General features: G+C 39.3%; 1 protein-coding gene across 15 annotated transcripts in view; it reads right to left on the reverse strand.

Annotated features, from left to right (window-relative positions):
• Positions 1-23,839, reverse strand: part of LOC106672093 (probable Ras GTPase-activating protein) — a 588,817-nt gene that overhangs the window by 14,247 nt on the left and 550,731 nt on the right. For all 15 annotated transcript variants that reach the window (XM_024225219.1, XM_024225218.1, XM_024225217.1 and 12 more), the window contains one exon: positions 8,475-8,569. In XM_024225219.1, the coding sequence (XP_024080987.1) occupies positions 8,475-8,569 (95 nt within the window). The remainder of the gene's footprint in view (positions 1-8,474; positions 8,570-23,839) is intronic.

Consider the following 23,839-nt stretch of genomic DNA (forward strand, 5'->3'; position numbering starts at 1 on the left):
ACTAAGCAGACCAGGATGACAAGAAACGGCCAAAATAAATTAATTTTGTAATCTGATCGATGCCGATCATCTTAGCATTTTTAGGATGGATTCTTTCTTTAGTCACCCATAAAGAAAAGAACTATCCCCTTGCACCCCAGGCGAGACAATTATTAACCATTGGTAGTTACTTCTATCTCAACCACACTAAACTATAACCCATCTTCAGTAAACTATATAACCATGGCGAACTATTTCCAAGCATTTATAAGAGTAAAACCTTAATAAAATAAGTATACTCATAAAAACCCACTACTGAAAAAGGCGATTTGACACATCAAACCAGCGACAAGGCAGACCAGGTTGTAGAGAAACGACATGTCATAACGCTGTGACTAAAACACATTTCAATTAAAATAAACGAGTAACGGGGTTGTACTGTTTATTTCAACAATTTCAAAAATACGACATTTGCCTGTTGATAGAGCTTTTTATGTCCTTAAAGCGCGCCTTATTTAATAAATGTAAATTTTTATTTTCCAGGAATACCAGAACATTTATAAAATGCATTATGAGGCTTCTTATCCTGGTGGAACGGGCTGGGATCCCGGATTCTAAATAATTCAAATCCGATTACCGATGTGGGTCATCCACGATGCACACCGTACGATAATGGTACAGTTGCCGGTGCCGGGCAGGGAGAAATCGATGTCCTTCCAAGGGGACGAAAATCATGCGACGTCCAGTGTTCGGTTCCTTTAAACGCACAGCCAGGGGGTCTCGCCTTCTTTTTTACGGACAGTAAATTTGCTTAAAAAGAGAATTTCCCTTGTTCAAAAAGAGGACGTTTCCTATTTGAAAGATCTCAATTGGCCCTACTTTGCCGACTCCCCAATCCTTTCAATTGAGCCCAATCTTGCTGAATTTTTTGGCTCAAAAGATGTAAAGATAAAAAAATCCAGTCAGAGTACATAATCTCTTACTGATTTACTGATACACACGATCCTGTGTATCTTTGGCTTCGTATTAAACTTGACCCCTGAATTGACAGTGCCATATACTTAAGTTTCTATTCTTCGTTTGACTTTCACCGAGATCTCTAGAAAGGACCGGGGAGGAAGAACGATATTCAATAACTCGCGAGAAGTACTTTATCCGCATCTGCTAATTATATTCAAACAATTTCTACAGTATCTCAAGGGGCGATTATGACACTAATTAAAATTCAATTAATTCCATTGTTACTGTGTTTTATCGTACTAATGAAATTTCATCCAAACGATGAGAATGCCGCAAATTTTACGAGATGTTACTGATCATAACCAGTCGTGTTAGGTCAAAACGGCGGCGATGCAGTTTCTCCCCCTGTATATTTCTAATTTATTTTTTATGCCATAAAGTAAGTACAATAATAAAGCGCATTCGAGGCTACTTTGCACGAAGTCATTAATTTATGTGCGGTCACGACGACGTACGCGTTGATAAAGCTTGTCGGGTCCCATTGTACGTTGCATAATTGGATTCATGCGAGGCCGAAGAGGAGGAAGCGCGGGCGAGGCCTACCATGTTTCGGTGGGTGTGGACTTCTTTTTATTTTTATTTTACCGGAGAGACGTATTTAAGTTTCCGGCTGGTTTGGGGTCAGGAGAACGTAGGCTTTCTCGGCCGTGTTTCACTTTCTCATCCCGGACCCAGCCCGTTTCGTCCGTTTTGTGTTTACATAGGGGCGTGAAGACAAAACTGACAGATTGCAGTATATTTTAAAATACTTTCTATCGTTGCAGTATCATCCGTCTTCTATTCACCCGAAGGGGTACGAAAACACCGAAAACCTTCCAAGGATAGGAATTATTAAGGGACCCCGGGTTAAAAACGTTTTGTTAAAAACGTTTTATCGCTGGCCGTTTTCAGAAAGTGGCACGAACGATAAGTTAGCTATTTGTCAGCGGTTTACACACGGGTGAAAATTTCTGAGCAGGCCCATTTTCACCGTCAGCCGTGTTGATGCCTATGTGCCCTGACGGTTATGCAACTCTTTAAACGGGAAATTCTTAGAAAAGCCACTAACTCAAATTACTCGCATACTTCGGACGTTATCAGGCTCTAGGAGGAGCTTTTTAGAAAGCTCGATAACAAAAAATTAAGCATGTAGATTAGCAGGAAAGAGTGAAATGTCGCAGTGGGACTCAGCTTGACTAGGCGGAACGACGAATGATAACTCAACTACACCTTTTTAACGAATATCAACACACTTGAACGGCGTTCTAATGCTTAACAGACCTAAACATTAAAAAATCTTACGAATGTTGTAATGATTGAAAGTCTAAAACTGAAGAAATTCGTTCATTGCAGGCAGGGTGTCTAGCCATAGGGTACAATGTTTTTTGTTTTTCGAAGGTCTGATATAGGATTTGCGGCATGAATAAAAAGGAAAGAGAGAAATCTCACAGCAGCAAAACAACTTGACATGGCGGATCCACTAATGACTAACCTACACCTTTTAACGAAAATGAGCACGCTGCACGCTTGAGCAGCCTAGGAATGCTTAAACGGCTAAAACTTAGGAAATTTATCTTATTTTTCAGTGCCGCAATTCTATTCACTAAGAACATTATCTAGGTATTTGCTGGAACGGTTTTGTGTAAAATTTTAGAACCAAATAAGCAGGAAAGAGAAAATATCACAGTAAAAAAACGCTTGACTAGGCGGACTCAGTGTTGGCTAACCTAGACCTTTAACCAATATGACTACATATAACGGTTGTTGTAATGGTTGAAAGGCTAAAACTGAAGAAATTTGATTCTCCATTACAGACCGATAAGGGATGGTATCAAGCCACAGGGTAGTATTTTTTTAAAGGTCTGATATAGTATTTTGTGGCATAGGTAAAGAGGAAGGAAAGAAATGTCAAAGTGGGACAACAACTTGACTAGGCGGACCCGGTAATGATGACACCTTGTAACGAAAATGACCATGCTCGACCGGCGTACTAATGCTTAAAGCGCTAAAAGCCAAGGAACTACTAGATCAGTGTTTAGAAGGTCTGATTAGTATAGCAACATAGCATTAGCAACCAGGAAGGAGAGAAAATATCACAGTAAATAAAAGCTGGTCTTTTATGGTGGACCCACTGATGACCTACACCGGTTAATAAATATGACCAAACTTGAGCCGCAAACTAGGCTAAAACTTAACAATTTTACTGATCGAAGATAACAATAATCCCGATCTTCCCTCATATCAGATTTCACCGAAAGGATCAAAATAGTGCGAGAGACAACCCACAGTTAAGGTTTCCGAAGGCAAGAAATTCATCAAAAATTCCAACGTAATGTTTCTTTTTAACTTTTGCAATACTGAATTTTACAAAAGTGTATTATGTTGGTCCTTTCATTTTGCGCAATGGTGCTGTTGTCTTCGGGAGTTATTTTCCCAGTTATGCGCCTGAAACTGGGCGCATACGCAACCGTCTCATCATAAAGGTTCCACGTTCCTTTATTTTCCCAGCGTGAAATCCGCGGCGTTCAAAGCGTATTGACACCGAAATCTTAGAAAAATTGATTACGTACTCGATCATTGTCTGATGAAGCAGTTGGACGAACCACTTTCCTTTTAATTTTTTTGATCCAATACAAACCAAAACAGTATTGATTTTTCAAAATGAAATAGATGTTCTGTGATGTTTATACTGGTCTGTCCTGGCACGGAACGTAAACGTTGTTGAAAGCAAATTTCAACATCGAGAATATGCGGATTGAACTAAACTTGTACACAAGCAACAGGGGGAAAAAGATTACTGTGATTTCTTTAAAGCAGCACCTGTAGAACTGCTGGGTGTGTACCTAGGACGGACAACACGTAAACCTCTTGAAAAATTAATCAAATCCCATCCCGAGGCTATCCCTCGAGTACTTTCGTACGGCCAGGAGGCTAAATTGAAATCCGATTTTGCGATAACACTATTATAAACGGTTTTTACAATATTCCTTCACTCAACCAGGTGATCCTTGTGATTACGTACGTTCGGGTGTTGGCCGACAATTTTTTTCTACCTTGAACATTACACCAAGGCAACCTCTATGCATACTCTAATTATTGTTTAATAGAAAGGGTTTACTAATGATGAAAGTCGATCCAAACAATAATTGATGATTATCAGATGATTTGACGTTTTGATCTCTGGATATTAGTCACCATTAATAGTACCAAATCGGTAGTAGTACCAAATACCAAAGTGAAAATCAGATTTTGAGAAAATTGGTCAGATTAAAAGCAAACACGCCATGGGATGCTCCCTTTCTTTGGGAAAAACTAAATATTCCGATGTCTCGATTTCAGAAGGCGGCTGACAGACCCTGAATTAAAATGCCCCAGATACCGTTTGATGTCTCCTTTTTTTCCCCTCGGGCTCTCGTCATCATTTAAAAGTTTAATTGAGGTTAAATGTAAGTGTTTCCGACTGAAAAACCCCATTCACGCCCTTTGACTCACAGCGATGCCGAGGATCCGACAAGTGGGCCAGCGAAGCCGCAAGACCCAGACTCAACTTTGACTTGGAGATTTTACAGAGTTAGAAAATGGGAACGGTTTCTGTTATAACGAAAACTGGCCACTGATACGTGTACGGATAAGTAATACGCCCTGGATTCTTTTCTACACTATTTCGATCACGCAATACAGCTGGTTTAAATGTCAAATATTAAATACATCCATGAAACCTTTGAAAAATATCATATTTCGCTACAAGCAGTATTAACATAAGCAAAGTACAGATTGCGGACCGTTTATATCAATTTTCAAATGTTTTAAAGAAGAGAACAAGCTAGTATTCCCATACTTATATAAACCTTTGGTGAAATGGCAAAACACGTATGACAGGCGGCCTGGTGACGACATATCTTTCACGAAGATAGGAAAAGAACATGCTACAAACATATTTAAGTTACCCGATGATTAGAAAATTCGGAGTATCCTTCACTTGTCTGCAGTATCCATAAAATAACGGACATCGGAAACCTTAGATTGAGGTGGTGATGTCTCAACATGAGAGTGGCAATGTTTAAAATATAGAAAAACAATTCGGTTTGCCACCTTTTTTAGTTACATCGAGGCTACAGGAAAGTGGCAATCAGCCTTTTAAGAAGTGAAATAGAGCTAAAAGGAAAACCACCAAAAAGGAAAGAAAAACTCAATTTTGACATACCATTACCATACTGTCTCCATATCAGATAATTTTGGAAGAAGAAAAGCCAAAAGTGTGACAAAGACCTTATGGCTAAAGAGTATTATGTTTAGAAAATGGATAAAAACGTGGCAACTAAGATAAAGGGGAAACAATCTCAACACAGGCTTACAAACTGATGACTAAATTAACTCTGTCCACAGGATATACTGACGACTTATGCATAATCTAACTATGCAACGAGACTATGTCGGACCTGTACATCAAGCACGCCGGAACATAGATTTAACGTCTACTTTGTAAATAGACCTAGTGTTAGCACACAATCTAGGGAGCCTCAGATCATCCTGGTCCGCACATTCTGGCTAGTTTTGCCATTTATTAATCTTTAAAAAGAAGGTACACAGAGAAATAGATTAACCACAGTACACGAGCTTGTATTGCAAAATTACTTGCGTTGGGTTGTCTCCGATCATCTTGGTCTGCCCAGCATAGGTCTGCTAGATGCACTAAAGGCAGTCAATTTTCTATAAAAAGGATATAAACACGAAGAAGCGGTCAGACTAACCAATATAATAAAGAAAACTAAGAAAATTACGTGAGACAAATCATCAATCTAACATATGGTCTGCTTATCATCGTTGTTTAGGAGTGTTAGATGCACTAGCATAAAAAGGACATAAACACAAAGAAACGTACTGGCTAACCAATGGAATAGGGAGAACAAAGAAAATTACTTAAGATAAGTCGTCTCTGATCATCTTGGTCGGTCCGTCATTGATAGTTAGTTGTTAGTTGCACCAAAGACAGCTTATTTTCTATAAAAAGGACATAAACACGAAGAAGCACACAGACTAACCAATGAAATAGGGAACACTAAGAAAATTACTTAAGATAAGTCGTCTCTTGGTATACCCACATTGATATTTAGTTGTTAGATGCACCAGAGGCAGATTATTTTCAATAAAAAGGACATAAACACAAAGAAACACACAGACTAACAATGGCGAAAACCATCAAATTACTGAAGATAGGTCGGCTCCGATCATTCGGATCTGCCTATTATTACTTATTAGATATGCCTTTAGTCATAGGCCATAACGTACGTATACGGTCCAATAGATGAAGATGCGATCAGTGCATCGAGACAGACAAAACAGGCAAGGGTGGGCGGACCGGGATGATCAGAAAACGAGTGAGCAACAGTCAAGGTTTTTAATCACACCTTTATATTAGAAAAGGTAAACAAGGCACCTATTTAAAGACGACAAGTGTTGCTGGTTTACAAGTTTATAGGCGTTGCATCCTTGACTTTGAAATCGAACAACAAACGCGGACTGCATCGGTGGACCCACGGCGTTCCTTTGGTATTTTTGAAAGCGTTCCAAAAGAAACACAACTAAACCTGATCTGAGGTACTCAGCGATGCTTAGGTTTCCAAATTTTGAATTAGACAGAAAAAAAAATCGCTGCGTTAACTATGCAAGTGCAAGCGGCCCCAGTGTAGTGGGTTTCAAGGGCGAAATCGAAATAAAAATCTACCATGAACACAGCAATTATCTTATCGTTTTTCTATCTTATCAACGAATGACGGAATTATAAGGAAATTAAATTTATATCGGCAATTTGTCGAAGAAGTAAGCGATCGCTACTGAAATATTAGGACGTTTAAAGATAAGAGAATTTATTTTTTACCGAACAGAACGGGCCAATTTTGTATCGACCAAAGGATAAAAATCCCCTTTAAACTGAGTACGTTTGAAAATGAACGGACGGGACGAGATTATCCGATTATCTTTCGCATCCGTTACACAAGAGTACGCCTATAAAATAACCACCTGACGAGTTGTTTTGACTAGTTTTAACGGTTTACAACGGCCCAGGGATTATTTATCTTGGAATAAAAATCCCAACTGTACATAAATTATGTCTTTAGTGTTAGAAATATCGACCAGTTTTCCACTCACGAACACTCTGTATCAAGGTATGGTCTTGAAGAAAAGGTACCTAACCTATTTAAGATAATCAGGGCAAAACTATCTTAAATATGTCAAGGTGTAGACATCTTTAAGATTGTTTTGCTTTAATGATGATCTTAAACGACGAAAGCTTGGCAATAACAACTGAATTTGCTTTTTTTCTTCAAGACCGTACCTTCATCCAGTGTTCACAGGAGGTCAGAGAAAAAACGATGTAATTTCCAAACCGGGAGGGTCGTTAAAGAACCAATTTTTAACCAGATCCCACTCATTAACGAGTTCATTTCACCGTTATCCCTAATCACGAATCAATCAAACTTGAAATATACAAAACACCTTTCATCTTTCTAATGAAATTATGAAAATGAGAATTGGCAAGGATTCACAAATAGATGCCATTTTTAATTAGATTCTGATTTCGAAATTGGAAATAGTAACGTCCCAATAGATGTAAAATAGAGAAGTTAATAGTAATAGAATAATTAAGCGTTAATACACAGGACCAAAGTACTTCCTAATAAGACCTACTTATTTGTAAGCCCGGGGGCTTTAAGTTAAGGGGCTTCTGTTCATCACGTTTCTCTCTGATTTTTACCAAACTAATAATGATATCATCAAGAAGATAAAAACAACTATAATTACATATAATAAATGGCATGGACGTAAAGTAAGGCCGGATGTAGGAGTGGCTTTAAGCTGGAGGATTAACGTTATCAGTTTGCCCAGAATTGTGATTGAAAATGAAACAGACATTTATCAAATAAGCAACAAGTTAGATTATCATTATCAACGAGGGCCTGCGTTAAGTCGCAGATCATCGCCATGGTAGAAAGCCCTCCATTGTCTGCCGATACGCGTTGGGTTTGTCAGACGTGATGAATCAAGTTTGATAAGCCTCGGTCGGGAATTCGGCCGTTCCAGTTGAAAATGTCAACCCGGGGGCGGTCTACTCCGTTGGGTCCTACAGGACCTGAAGTGCACGTTCTCGAAGGATTCGAAAGGAACGAGAACCCCTTTTGATACTCGTCCCAATTCTTGACCTTTCATCGATGAAATCTGATCTGGGTTGATTTCGATTAAACATATAAGTAAGTGGGTTATGTTGACAGATTCCCTTTATCATAAGAAAATAATAAGAATTTATATTATTTCTATGAGGCTCTTCATTAGAATGTGACTTTTACATGAACGTATATTAAAAATGAATTTATCAAATATTTCTTGACGAGCTACCAACTACTTTAAGCCAGTGCCATTCACTGACAGCACTTTAACTGTTTATTCTAAAGGGAAGATTTGGGTTAAAATTTAAATATAGATTAAAATGTACTTACGACAATCCTGGAAGGGGTGAGTTCTAGGGTCCTGTTGCCGAGGACAGGAGTGGCTGGAGCACTTCCCCTCCGGCAAGCCTTCTCGTAAGATGTGTCTGCAACACAGGTTCACACAATGAGTACTGGTACTGCTGGGGTGGGTCGAGGGAGCCGGTGGGGCGAGGGCCGGCGGAGGGGGCATCCCTTCCATCCCGGTGTCACACTTACCAACCGGTTCCCTCTACTCAGGAATGCAAGGGGCACAGAAGCCGTCGAATATAGGAGAAATAAATTAGTCGTGGGGGGAGGGGTCAACGGTGGAGTCGGGATTTTGGAGGTAATTAAAAATTGTTGAAATCGCAGTGGTGGTTCGGTACAACACTGACCGATCCCCATGGGGTCGAAACCCCCAACCAATTAACCTCATGCTTTAAACAAAACTGTTATCGATAATATATACGCGAAGTAGAAGAATTTTTTCATAGATAATTTATTGTAAAGGTTATTTTATAAGCTTTATTGCAGCACATTTCGCGTCTTCCTTCGACGCTTGAGAATCCCCTCCAAAGTAAAGCTAAACAATGCAAAATGGTGAAGCCAGAGGGCAGTAGCTGCCACGGGGATCAAAGCCCCATGTACAGCCCTTTGGGGAGGTTTTCAAAATGTGAATGCTTCCAAAAGTGTAGTCATTGGAGTAGCCAGTTTTAGTTGAGCGGAGTTGGATTGACACTGGTCAATTGGTCACGAGTCAGTTAGAGTATGGATTCAGACATTGGTCAGTGATTGACACAAGTATGGAGTAGGTAGTCATAGTTGAATGGAGTTAGGTAGGCACTGATTAATCGTTCACGAGACAGTTAGAGTTTAGAGTAAGTCACTAGTCAGTAATTGACAGGAGAACGGAGTTGGCAGTCATAGTTGAGAGGAGTTGTGTTGACACTGGTGAGTGAGTGACACGAGTATGAAGTAGGTAGTCATGTTGAGCAGAGTTAGGTTGGCTCAGGTCAATTGCTCACGAGACAGTTAGAGTTTAGAGTAAGTTACTGGTCAGTGATTGACAGGAGTACGGATTTGGCAGCCATAGTTGAGAGGAGTTAGGTTAACACTGGTGAACTGAGTACGAGTCAGTAAGAGTTTAGTCAGTCACTATCAGTGATTGACGTAACTATGGAATAGGTAGTCATAGTTAAGCGAAGTTAGATTGGCACTGGTCAATCGCTCACGAGACGGAGTTTAGAGTAAGTAAGTCACTGGCAAGTGAATGATAGGAGTACGGAGTTGGCAGGCGTAGTTGAGAGATGATGGGTTGACAATGGTCAATTGCTTACGAGTCAGAGTTCAGGAACGGTCACTGGTCAGTGATTGACAGGAGTATGGATTTGGCAGCCATAGTTGAGAGGAGTTAGGTTAACACTGGTGAAGTGGTTACGAGTCCGTAAGAGTTTAGTCAGTCACTATCAGTGATTGACGTAGGTATGGAGTAGGTAGTCATAATTAAGCGAAGTTAGATTGGCACTGGTCAATCGCTCACGAGACAGAGTTTAGAGACAGCCTCTGGTCATATTAAGCAGTGACGTGTTAAAAGTTGGGATTTGAATGCGGTAGTTGTAGGTTGCTTCCGAAATTTCTGTTGCGTTTGTAAAATCCTACATAAAGCACATTCAGGGTACTAGTCAAAATATTCTAGTAGCACTGAATATGACTGTCTTAGAGTTCAACTACCAATAGGGTGTCACAAATGTCAGAGACAAGCACTCAACAAAAGATACGGAAAATTCAGACGCTAATCTGGACTGAAATCTATGCTAAGCATACATAACTAACTTACTCATTAGACCGATATGGACATAGGGAGTCATCCAACATCAACCTTCCTTTTCAATCCACTCCTCCGCCGCATCATCAACGCTGCCTTCTACTGCACTAAGGTAGAACACAAAGCATTAATAGAGGATCGAATCAGAACACGTTTCCACAATTTTCCCAAGTTATTCTTCCACTCTAACTAAAAGCCAGAACTCTATCAACAACGTTCCACCCTTATAATCCTCCACGTCGGTTTAGATGACCTCGTCACATCCTATCCTAGTCCCTTAGACTTTAATGGCGGACGCCCTAACCACTATGTCACCGCGGTACCCTGCAACAACGTTATGCATTTAATGATATATTTATGCACGTGTCCATGGACATATTTGTTTATGCCGATATATCAAGAAAATTATAATTTTTTATTCAACGTATGTTTACAGTAACGATCAACGTTTGGTAAGGAGCCAAAATTTCACATTTTACACACGGTTTGACTTTTGATTTCTTTCCTCCGTGGTTGGCAGGCGGCCGTTTCAATTCTCTTTTACACAAAAAGGTCTGAAAAGGCGAACGACAAAACCCGTCATTTCATGAGACTCTATAATGACAATAACCCGTTCCACATTAAGTCGAGTCTCGTTAGCCGTCTTTTATTAGGGATTTTTTTTTTTCAAGAAAGGGCTTCGGAATGCCGAGTAATTAAGAAGTTTTCGTGTAACGGACACAAAGTCGTTAAGTACAGAACTTCCAGCTCCGTCTAAAATGTCTCCAGATAGTTTCGTCAAGTTTTGGACTTTGTTGATATTTTGCAACGTCAAGTCGTCATAAGAAGGCTTACGATTTGTTCTGTTGTAAAATTAGAAACGCTGACCGACATATTATGCCCCGCCGCTCCCCCAAAGGCAACTTTAAAGTCCTTTGTGCTGTCCGTCCAGCTGCAGTTCACATCCCGAGCAGCTAGAATACCCGCAAGAGGGATTATAAAAAAAAGAGCTCCATAGCTGTCAAGCGGACCGTACATAACTTTCTCATTCAACCCCTTTCGCGATAAATGTCATAATTAAAAAAATTGAGAGCCGGCTGGGGCTCTTTCGAGTGGGCCGTTGTCGCAATAACGGGGCGATTTTCTGTAAATAATTAAGGAGCCGGTTAAAGCTCCGAGACCAGGCGCTAACGCAGCGAAACTGGGCGGGCCATTACAGGATTAATAAGGAGCGTAAACACATTTTAAAAAGTCTTCAAAAATTCAAAATTAAACACGATGCTACAACAGAAAGTAAATGGGTTGAAGAAAATTTTTTACAGCCAGAAGACTTTTTTAATTGTCATTTAATGATAATTACAATTAACCTTGTAAAATTAACTATCATACACAGAGACATGCATGTCATTTCTATCTCGGAAGAATTTACTAACCTTTTTAATGAATTCAGATGTATTAAAAACACGATTCACCATCCAACATCCTGATTACTTATGATGTTGATGATCTCTGAATATTATACTGTATATACAGTTACAGTCAAATAATAAGATAGGCAAAATTTTATTTTGTTTTATGTACAAAAAATGTACACATTTTAAAATAATTTGTTGTTAATAAAAGAACTGGAAGGAACCTTTCAGAACAGGCGGATGGGCATATGGGATAGGAGCTGGCCATTGTCGGAACTCTCAGAGTTTAGGGTTGTCGGTTGAGCTTTAGGGTTGGGTCAGGAGGTCACGGGGATTGTTAGGATGGGACGTTGATGAGAGGGCTAAGTTAGTGGACTGAGCTTGGAGAGGAAACGTGTTTGGATCATGTTCATCATGGGATGAATGTCTAGGATATTGTTAGTGGTTGGTGACTTAGAAGAGTGCGTTGAGGATGCGACGGAGGACTTCTGATTGAAAGGATTAAATTCTCTGGATGTTGGCGGGCTTGGCTGAACACCACAAGCCCGACTCCGTAAGTTCAAATCGGTCCAGTTAGGTCTTGTATATTATTAGTTCGCCGTGCGTGTAGTCATTGTGGATTTGAGAACAAGTGGTCGTCTGAGTTGTTCAAACCTTTGGTTCAGTTCTTTTTTGATTTATATGTTTTCAGTATTAGATGTATCGACCACTTTTTCACTTACGAACACTGTGGATCAAGGTATTGTCTTGAAGTAGAAAGCAAACTTAGTTGCTACTGAAGCTTTCGACCTATTTTAAGGTCGTCATCAGATCAAAACAACCTTAAATATGTCTACAGATTAACATAATTACGTCACAACACTGCCAAGGACTGTGATGTAAAAACTTAATATATCAATCTGTATACATATTTAAGGTTGTTTTGTCCTGATGATGACCTTAAAATAGGTCGAAAGCTTTTCAGTAGCAACTTAAGTTTATGTATATGTTCCATGTAAGTCTGCCGTCCAAGTAGAACACAAGTTAGTGGATTTGGTTGGCAGATACCCCGTAAGTGTGAACGTCACGTGCCGGCTTTTTTGTTCTTTTAGCTTGACGCGCCATCGAGTGCACCAGTCGATAACGAGGTCTCTAGGTGGTCTTGGGTTGCTTTTGCTGCAAGAATAGGGTCAGGATGTGAGAAGAGGATTGAGGTTCGTCCACGAAAGATGAGGGTGTTTGGGTCTATAGGTCAGCGGTGTAAACTGTGTAGAGGATTAGTCCTATGATACCCCCCTGGGGAACTTTTTAGAGGGAGGACTTAACCATGAGATACTAGGTGTGGGGAAGAATTCTTAATTTGAAAAGGAGATCGGGTTCCTACTCTGTCAAATGCCTCCGTTACATCTAAAAAACTGCTGAGCAATAACGCACAGACAAAATAAATAAAAATATTCCGATAAAAATCTTTAGGAGTGGTGAAGTAATGTTCATCCAGAACCTAGGTGAATCGTGATTTTCCTAAAAATCTAGTAGGTTAATTATCTAATTAGAAAATATAATGATTAAGTTTGAACGAAAATAGTGTCCTCCTTTGAAGTTTCTTTGATTCGAGAGAGTTTTTGCCCCTTGCCTTTTTATATAGCGGTGAGCAAGTTGACTGTCCCACTCGAAATAACACCCGGAGTTTCTCGACTAAAATATACGGGAAGGTTTGAATTTAATTGATCGCAGTGAAACCACCACGGACGGTTATTATCCGCACAGGCAAGCCGTAAATAATAAAGCGTAAGGACTTCGCTAAACTAAGCATAACAGTGTCGAGCTTATAAGGCCGCGTGACGGTTTGGCCGTGTTTTATGTTAACCGCAAACACGTCCGCGCCCATGCGATTATTAACATCGGTTAAAGATTACATTGAGCAATTTCAATATTTCTCTAATAATAGATTTACAAAGCTTGACACAGATCGGTTAAAACGTGACCGCATCCAAGGAAAAAAGTGGCGTGTAGCTTTGTAGTAAATTTCAGAGCAAACCGACTTGATATTGTTCAATAAGAAAAACACAGTTTATCATCTTTGTTGAAATCCTCGGATAGGATTTCAGTTGATTTTGAAATCTCGGCCCAAACTGACACGCACTTCGTGTCCTTTTGATAAGGAGAGTGAAGAAAGATCCTTTTCCAATGGTGGTTTTTGTCTCGCCACGAAAGCTTTCTTCTCCCAAGGGTCACCCTTCGTCGATATCCTGTCACGATTCTAGAGCAATAAAAGAAAAAATGTCTCCTTCCAACCCATAGTTTAGGAATAGAATGAGATATGATGGCAAAGAGGTTCTGATGGACGTTTTATCACTTTTTTATCTCCTTTCAGTGGGCCTGTCGAACCATATAGGAACTCAATATATAAATACAGTACGTTCGTACTTTTTATAAGAATATAAATAACGTACATTATGTATATATAACACGATCCAATAATAATGGATAAATTATAAAAGTCCGGTCTCTGTGTCCAGAGTTATTCTTTTTCCCCTTTTCGACCCGGTGGGAAGAGAAAACGACCTCCTGTCCGCCGGACACGATTGCAAATGTGCATTGTCATCGCCGGTCTGTCAAACGAGGGTCATCGCGACTCTTCAAAGGGGAGACACGGCTCTGATAAATCTCAAAATTATGCAGACCGAAAGATGAAAGGGGGTGAAGAAAGAGCCCTTTTTAGGGCAGCCTGTGGACCGAGATCAGTCCTTTTGTGGGGGTTGCGATTCCCAGGAGAAAACCTTCGCCCCGAGTGTAAAATCGTGAGCAATAACAAGGCCGGAAAGCCATTACAAATATAATTCTGGGTTCTATCTGCGGTACTGATCTTTTTACTTTTGCGAGTAATGACCTATGACGGCGGGTTTAGACGTATTTCTTCCCTTCCCACCGGCCAAAAAACCCATTCCGACCTACGTGAAAACGAGCTGTAACCATCCTCTCGTTTATATAACCTTTGAGAAAAGAAAGGAATCATATTTAGAGAAAAGAAAGGAATCATATTTGAAATAATTAACGAGTGCGAATATTTCCCATGGACAAGAAACCTTCTTCAGAGTGCAAGAGGTGACATTTTATGATTTCACTGCTTTATCTATTCTGGGCCCATCAGAAAGTTTAATTTAGGCAAAAGAACTTTGGAAGGTACACACTGTACTTTTGTACGAAGCACAACTTACAATCAAAGAAGTGAAGTCTGATAAATTTCATCCTGTTTTATGTACATGGATGACCTCGCTTATTCCCGATTACAGGGACGCACCCCCCTTTTTTCCTCAAGCTGTGAAACGAGCTGGAAAGTGAATTTTACACAAAAAAAACTTTTCCCTCCCTTTTTCTTTTCCAAGATAAAAAAAAATCCGAAATTGCTGAATGGATGGAATTATCCTGTAATTCGAGGCGGGCTGGGCCGGCTTCCAACTCACGTAACCCCCGGGTCCATTTTCCTCTGGGCTAAGTTTTGTAAAAATTGTATACGAGAATTGCACGCACCGCCTCGACCATTACAATTTCACTTTTTTCCAGTTCCCCCCTTTCTTTGCGAACAGGGAACTTGGCATAAAATATTTCGGGCTGTTGTGAAAAAGTCGATTCTAACGCAAATTACAGTGTCAAAGTTCCCACAAAAAAATTAAATAAAAGGTACTTACACCCTGCACTCTTAATCTAAATCTCAATATCATTTTTAATCATTTCTATTCAACATCAAACACTAGTTAAGGTACTTGTGTTTTAATATTAAAGAGAACGTCTTGGAGATCAATCAGGTCAATCACACAGACAACGGGCCAATTTAACGAACCAGGAAGCCCGTGGAATTTAATTAAAACATCATTTGCAGGAATCGTTACGTAAATTGACTCGCCGCTAATTTATGTGTAGAATAAAGGAAAAACAAGTTGTCAATTTAGTAAATTATGACATGCTCTTCTCTTCTGTTCCTTATATTTGGTTTTATTGTTCTCTTATTTTCCTTTTTTTTTAATCTTCAGTTAATCATGTTGTACCAATGATAAACAAAACTCGATGATGTCGGTTGTATGCGCGGACGGAGAAAGAGAGAGAGAGAGATAGAGATACAGAGATAGAGATAGACAGGTAGATAGTTAGAGGGTTAGATAGATAGATAGTGATAGAGAGATTGAAAGCGAGAGAGAAATTTGGATGAAGAAGAGAGGAAGGAAGGTAGATTGATAGATAGAGCGAGATAGATAGACAGATAGAGAGAGGGAGAGAAGGGGTAATGGAGAAAGGGAGAGAGAGAGAGAGAGAGAGAGAGAGAGAGAGAGAGAAATTTGGATGAAGAAGAGAGGATGGAAGATAGATTGGTAGATAGAGCGAGATAGACAGATAGAGAGAGGGAGAGAAGGGGAAATGGAGAGAGGGAGAGAGAGATAGAAAAAGAGGAGAGATAGAGAGAGAGAAAATGATAGGGAGAGAGAGAGAGAAAATGATAGAGAGAGAGAGAGAGAGAGGGGAAAGAAAGATAGGGAGAGAGAGAGGGGGGAAAGAAAGATAGGGAGAGAGAGAGAGAGGAAAGAAAGATAGGGAGGGAGAGAGAGAGAGAGAGAGAGAGAGAGAGAGAGAGAGAGAGAGAGAGAGAGAGAGAGAAATTTAGATTTAGATTTTTTTTAGAGGGAGAGAAGGGGAAATGGAGAGAGGGAGAGAGAGATAGAAAAAGAGGAGAGAAAGAGAGAAAGATAGGGGGGGGAGAGAGAGAGAGAGAGAGAGAGAGAGAGAGAGAGAGAGGAAAGAAAGATACGGAGAGAGAGAGAAAGATAGGATAGAGAGCGGGAGAGAGAGAGGAAGGAAAGATAGGGAGGGAGATAGATAGATAGATAGATAGATAGATAGATAGAGAGAGAGAGAGAGAGAGAGAGAGGAAAGAAAGATAGGGAGGGAGAGAGAGATTGAAAGCGAGAGAGAAATTTAGATTTAGATTTCTTTTAGAGGGAGAGAAGAGGAAATGGAGAGAGGGAGAGAGAGATAGAAAAAGAGAGAAAGAAAGAAAGAAAGAGAGAGAGAGAGAGAGAGAGAGAGAGAGAGAGAGAGAGAGAGAGAGAGAGAGGAGAGAGGGAGAGCGAGAGGAAAGTAAGATAGTGGAGAGAGGGAGAGGGAGAGGAAAGAAAGAGGGGAGAGGGGGTGAGAGTGAGAGAGAAAGATTTTGGGAGAGGGGCGCGATAGAGAAAGAGTGGGGTAGAGGGAGAGAGAGATATAGAAGAGAAAGAGGGGGTCTTTGTTTCTCTCTCTATTGTTTTATTATCCTGTCTGTCTATATCTCTTTTTGTTTACGCAAGAACTGACCTTGAATAAGAATATTTTTTGTCTCCTTCTTTATGTATGACAGTTTTCCTATCCCTCGTCTGACTCGATTTAATCCTTCCTGTCTGTCTCTTTCTTTTCGTACCTTTACTTATTTTTTCTCTACCGGAGTGTCCGTCTCTCTTTCTTTCTTTTTGTTTTCACTTTCTTGCTGCTTTCACTTTCTGCTTTCTATAGTCTTTTTCACCATGTTAGACTCGATTTATTATTTTCTCTGTTTGGCTATTTCTTTTTATATAAGCCTGCTTATTTCTTTCTTTTTGCCACTTTGTCTCTCTTTCGTTTTCTGCAAGTTTATGTCCCTAATTTTGCTTTCTGGTTGTCTGTCTAGATCCTCAGGCCGTCTTCTGTTCTTTTTATTTTTTTATTTTTTATTATGGCTATCTGTCTGACTCTCGTTTTCTTACAGCATACATATCTTTCTCTTTTATTCTCTGTCTTTCTCGAATGTCTCTTATTATTTTCTGTTTGTCTGTCTTATTCTTTGTTTTGAAGAATGGGCCGCCGGCGGCCATTAAGATTTAGGCTTTGAGACCCATCTCAAAGGGTCCCTGGTTCTGTTGCTCCGCCCCATCCCAAAATACTTAAAAATGGGTTTTTTCTCAAAAACATCGGAACTCCGGGGATATATGACTTCAGTTGAGACCTTCGCAGGGGAAAAAATCTTTTGGAGAATATTAGCGCTCACTTTGAGAAGAGGGAGGATGGACATGTGCCTTCGTTTCTTCTTTCCTTTTTCTTGTTTTAATCCTTAGATATATAGACCAAATTTATTCTTTATCTGATAATGAGGATTTAAAAAGATATGCTTTGATTGTTGATGAAAAGGAGAGAAAATTATAACGCCAGTGATGGTGAAAATGATGGTTCGACGATAATAACATAGAAGGAAAAAATAGATGGGCAACAAATTGACCTAGGTCAGTCCTTAGAAGCGAAATGATTGCACACTTTAAGTGCTTGTAGTTTGTATTCTGCTTATTTTCGCCGAGTAAAACTTTCTTTACAAGATTTAGAAGAAAGATGTAATAGCCGAAATGCATAATCATCGCGTGAAGACTCCCCGACATCTCACAAGTAAATTTATAGTTTTTATGTTTCAATTCGTCAAGTCCGAGTAATTTTGAGTGATTTTAAAGCAGAACGGTTTTCGAGATTCGTCACGTCTTTGTACTTTTCGCGTACGCGGAAGACAAGAGCAATTTGACAAAAGACATCCCCCCGGTCTTGTTTGGAGGTTGTCGCAGAGGGGCTTGCGATTCAAGTCCCCCCAAGCCGTTCTGGGCCCCTGCATAGCCAAAACACGAATCTTGTACAAATAAACAGGACTTGTTGATAAATTAACCCTTCCCCTAATTTCAGCTCAACCGGTTTTCCATTATTGCCCAACTAAATTTACAATCGATTAATTGCAATACAATCCATATCAAAATGTACAAATTGAAGTCCGTCATTTTTCAGAAATGCTTTTACTTAATGGTAATAAGAGAAAAACAATAATACAGTTATTATTTTAAAAATAAACATTAAGTAGTTTAACAGTACGATGCTTCTAGTAGGGAAACCTACATAAATCTACGTAAAATATAAATATCACGTCTGCCGTGAATGATGGCACCCAGCAAAGCTCAACAATTCAATTAGAGCTTCAACGCTATCAAGATCGATGGCACGTTCCATAATAGATTTGTTTTGTTTTCCTTTGTTATTTAACGTCCAAATTAACTATGACTATAACCAGGATGACATACAGAGAAATAAGGCGGAGCAGAGATGTAAACAACTTGATGGCTGAGCTTAACGTTTTTCGCTTACAATTTGATTAGCGTGAAACTTTAATTTGTACAAATGTAAATCTTTGTATGTTTAAAACCTTCTCATTGGATGTGTGTGTGTGTGTGTGTGTGTGTTAAATATCACTTATTTCAAGCGTCCAACTACTTACAGTGAAGGCAAAATTAACTTTATGTAAATTATCTCAATGACATAACATTCTCCGTTGTTGTTAATACTAGGTGTATTAATTTTTACGAGTGTTCAAAGATTAAGGATCGGATAAAACGAGCCAGCTGAGCAATTAACAAACTGAAAAAGTCAAGCAGTTTTATACAGATGAGTTCAATGAAGACGTCGAAAAAGAGGAAAATTGGGTTTGTTTAACTATTTTATCACGGTCCGCCTATTCTCGCTGTTTTTCCTAAAACAAAAACCGTACAAACGGAAATAACGTTTATGAGATTTACTCGGCGTGTAGCCATCTATTAAGCGGACGTAAATAAGGAGAACCACATATAGCCTAACTACTGAAGATAGCAAAAACGACGAAATTACATCACTTTGGTTGTTCCAATCGTTCTGATCTTCCGGACGAGTTTCGGCATTTAACCATCCCTAATAAAGGACATAAACACGGAGAAATGCACAGACTAACCACTGAAGATAGTGAAGATCACGAAATTACATCACTTTGGTTGTTCCGATCGTTATGATCTTCCGGACGAGTTTCGGCATTTAGCCAACCCTAAAAAAAGGAAATAAACACGGAGAAATGCATCGACTAATTATTGAAGATGTTGAAGATCATGAAATCGCTTCAGTTTGGCCGTCTCCGATCATTCTGATAAGTCAGACGAGTTTAAGCATTTACCCAGCATTAAAAAGGACATAACACGGAGAAACGCACAGATTAACCACTGAAGATGATAAAGATGACGAAATTACATCACTTTGGTTGTTCCGATCATTCTGATCTTCCAGACGAGTTTCGGCATTAGCCATCCCTAAAAAAGGATATAAACATGGAGAAATGTATTGACTGACTACTGAAGATGGTGAAGAGCACGAAATTGCTATAGTTTGGCCGTCTCCGATCATTCAGACAAGTCAGACGAGTTTAAGCATTTACCCAGTTGGTGGATGGTGAAGACCATAACTTCAGTTCGGTGTCTCCGATAATCATTCTGACCTGTCGGAGAAGTTTCAACATTTATCCATGTTTAAAAGGACATAACACGTTGAAACTAACAGGCCAACAAGTGAAAATTACGAAAATCATCTGGATGACCAAACCAGCGAAGAGAGATGCAAGGGTGTATGCTTATAAACGAATCAACATGAAAAGTATTAGGTTTTGACAATTATTTGATGGTCGTGTAGTCTCGCTGCTTGCAACCTTGCCAAAATTTACAAGTTGTTAAGACAAGAACCGTACGATAGGTTTTGTATGTTTTATTCAGCGATCCTCACTATCTTTTAAATACTTGCTACTTACGGCTCTATCATTTAGGTCCGCCTGTTCTCGCTGGTCTGGTAAATCCGTGCGTTTTTCCAGTTGATCGTATACCAAGATGGCATAGGACAACCAGATCTTGTTGTTTACGTGTGTGCGTTTCTTGTGTCCTTTTTGGTCGATCAAAACCGCTAGAATATTCTTTTAAAACAACCTCAAAGGCAGTCTAGTTTAATTAAATTTATATCCGCTCGGTTTATAGTCGGCCGTTCGAAAGAGGACCAAAGAGACGAGAGGTCATCACTCGCCAATCTTCCGATTCCGACATCCTTTTAGGCGTATCGCTGCCATTTTCGGTATTTATCTAGGCCGAGGGTATCTGACGAAAACAAGACTTTATGAGCTTATTTAATGGACGAATTTGAAGAATTCTGATGTTCGAAGAGAAAAGCCTCTGTTACAACTTCTGTCTCTGTTAATTTGTCGGTCGATGCAGCGGTTTCGTGGGTTATTGTCTAACATTTGTTTTATCGAATGGCCAAAAGGTTACGTGTTTGTTTACCTGCTTTTAAAGCCTGAACACCTCGTAAAGCACGAAGCTCATATCTTTTGGTTTCGACAGTAAGAAAAGGGCAACTTCTACAAAAATCAACAGGTTTCTGTTATAACAAACAACGAGGACAGGCGGACCATTTTTATTCGGGCTGTTTTTTTTTTTAATTTTGTTTCGCCAACCAAACGATTCGGTGTATAATTTGTTGGGCTACGAAAAAAAGGGCTTTATCTTAAATGGTACGCCGATAATAATCTTATGTAAAAGTGAGGCGGACTTTCCAAAAAATTGTGGAAAGCGTGCCGCGCTCATTAACGATGGATCCTTGTGAATTTCGTATTCGGGGCACAATCGCCAATTTATCCATGGGCAATTTCGGTGACGAAAATCGACGGGATTTTTCCGAATCCTGTAAACAAAGGGACGCACTTCCCTCTCAGCATTGTTCCGCTGTAAATTCATAAAAAATTGACTAATTTCCTTTTTTCCGGTGGATCCTTCGTACCAAAACCAGAGATTCATAACGGCACCGGTCTTACAATATAACATTTGAGTAAATTTTTCGCGTTAATTAGACAATAAAATATATTTTTCAGCATGTCTTGAGACACACGAATGACGACGAATAGTCTGCAGAAAGAAACCCTGAAGCTTGAAGTGATTTAAATTGTAGAAAAAAGTTTTTATTTTGTGGGACAACGCCATTTTACGAAGTTTCTAGGCCAGAAAGAATTTATTAAGTCCCGACAGGGCACAAATAAATACAAGTCTGACCAGTATCGATCTGTTTTCTTAGTGATTGGGATAAATTAGGTCCTGCTGCGATTTTCTTATTTACCGAGGGTGACTATTGGTCAGAAAATTCTCATAAATTCTAGGTTAAAGACGTTATTTTTTTAGACCATTTTTATACGAGCACAGACTAAAACATCGCGATTAGGCAAACCAGGATAGTCAAGGACGACAAAACCGAATTTATTTTATATATTTTGTTACATTTATTACAGGGTCTGTGCGTTTCTCCGTGTTTATTACAAATTGGTCAAAACGAAACCGACAGACTTTAATAGCGAGAATAGGCGGACCATGATCATCGGAAACGGCAAAATTGTGAGTAATTTTGATAAATTTTGTCATCTACAGTGATTTTCTTTTTAATGATAGATAGTGATAATTTTAGTGATAATTTCTTCTTAATTATGACCTTTTTATGACGAAATGCTGAAGCTCGTCCGACGACCAAACTAGAATAATTTTGTCACTTTTGCGTGGTTGAACTGTGCTTTTTTTGGGAGTTTGTCGTTTTAATGAATCAAGTAACTGCCAAAACTCCACAGGCAGACCAAAAGAGAATAGTCACACCAGGATGGCAGGAAGTGAGCAGACTGTATTTTTGTAGTTTTTCTTTTACTATCTTCAGTGGTTGATCCATGATTGTGGATTATTATTAATACATTACATTACTCCATTATTCATTGTGCGTTTATCCATTATTATGTCGTATTTATCTATGATAATATCTCGTAATAGACAAAAACTGCAAATTTTTCGATTTAGGGATGAATTTTTTGATCTAGTTTAGTAGATTCTGATAGTTCTGCGGTCTTGCTATTCTGATTTGTTAGACCTGTTGTTTTTCTTTTTTTTCGCGCGCGAGTACATAAATACATTGTACATAAATAGGTAGACCAAAACATCCGGAAACGGCCACACTAAAGTAATTTTATAATCTGGATATCTTCAGTGGTTGGTTTGTGTATTTCTCCGTGTTTATGTCCTTTGGTCCATTACAGATTACGAAAAGCGCTTAAAATACCAGAACGGTGAGTAATAATTAACCTAGAGTAATTTTTATCTCTTTAAAGATCTTTAGTAGGTGATCTGTGTTTGTTCCCGTGCTTTACGACTTTTTTACAAATGGCTAAATTTCAAAAATCGTCGCACAGACCTTACCAGGGTGGCAGGAAACGACCAGACTATTCTTGTAGTTTTTGCCATATTCAGTGGTTGATCTGTCAGTTCATCCATTATTATGTCATATTTATCGATGGTAAAATTTGGATTTAGACAAAACAGCAAATTGCTTCGATTTTGTGATGAGATTTTTTGAGGTCTGCGAATTGATTAATCTACAGTTTCGTCGCTTCTGATAGTCTTGTGATCTTGCTCTTCTCGCTAGTTTGGTCTGTTCGTTTTTTCGCGAGTAAGTCCTTTCTACAGACGGAGAAATGACAAAACAAGCCTGATAGACATCACTAGCGAATACAAGTGGACCAGAATACTCTGAAACGACCACAATAAATTAATTTGATAGCCTTCGACATCTGTTGTTAGTTTGCGCTTTTCTCCGTTTTTACGTCTTTTGATACATTTCATGCCAGACGAGATATGAGGAAAGACCAAACTAAAGCAACTTTATAACTTATTTCGATAATTAATGGTTGATCTGTGGTTTTGAAATTGATTTTGCACTTTTCGCAACATTCGTTAGTCTGAATTTTTTTACGCGTGTGTTTTTGATTTAGATGTTGAATTATGATAAAAGAGTAAAACTAGCGAGGATAGACGGACCAGAAAGGTCAGAAATGATAAAACCGAAGAAATTTTTCACTTTTTACTACGTTTATTAATTGTCTGTGTCACTACGTACGTGCTGTTTTTATATATGGCGAACGTTAAAACAACGACCAAAACCTGCGAATGAAGGTGGATCATGAAAGGAAAAACTAAATTGAAATAATTTCCTAGTTTTCGCCATCTCCGCGTATGTCCTTTTTTAAGATCAGACCAACATCTGCGAAACTAGGCAGATCGGGATGATCAGACACGACCCAACTATGAATTTTCTGTTCATAACCGGCGAAGCTGGACCGTGCTGCCTCCTTCCGTCCAAAGCGGTCGAGCGTGGCAATAGTTTCTAAACAGCCTAGATTAAGAAAAACTGCCCCACGGCTGAGAAGACAAATGGATCCGACGGTCAAAACATTTAAAGTCAATTTTACTATCAGCTCCACTTCCGCGGCAAAGTAGGGACTGGAAAGAAGAGGAAAATGACTC

This window comes from Cimex lectularius, unplaced genomic scaffold (assembly GCF_000648675.2).
Source record: "Cimex lectularius strain Harlan isolate CLEC.00 unplaced genomic scaffold, Clec_2.1 scaffold93, whole genome shotgun sequence".
In the NCBI taxonomy this organism is placed as follows: domain Eukaryota; kingdom Metazoa; phylum Arthropoda; class Insecta; order Hemiptera; family Cimicidae; genus Cimex; species Cimex lectularius.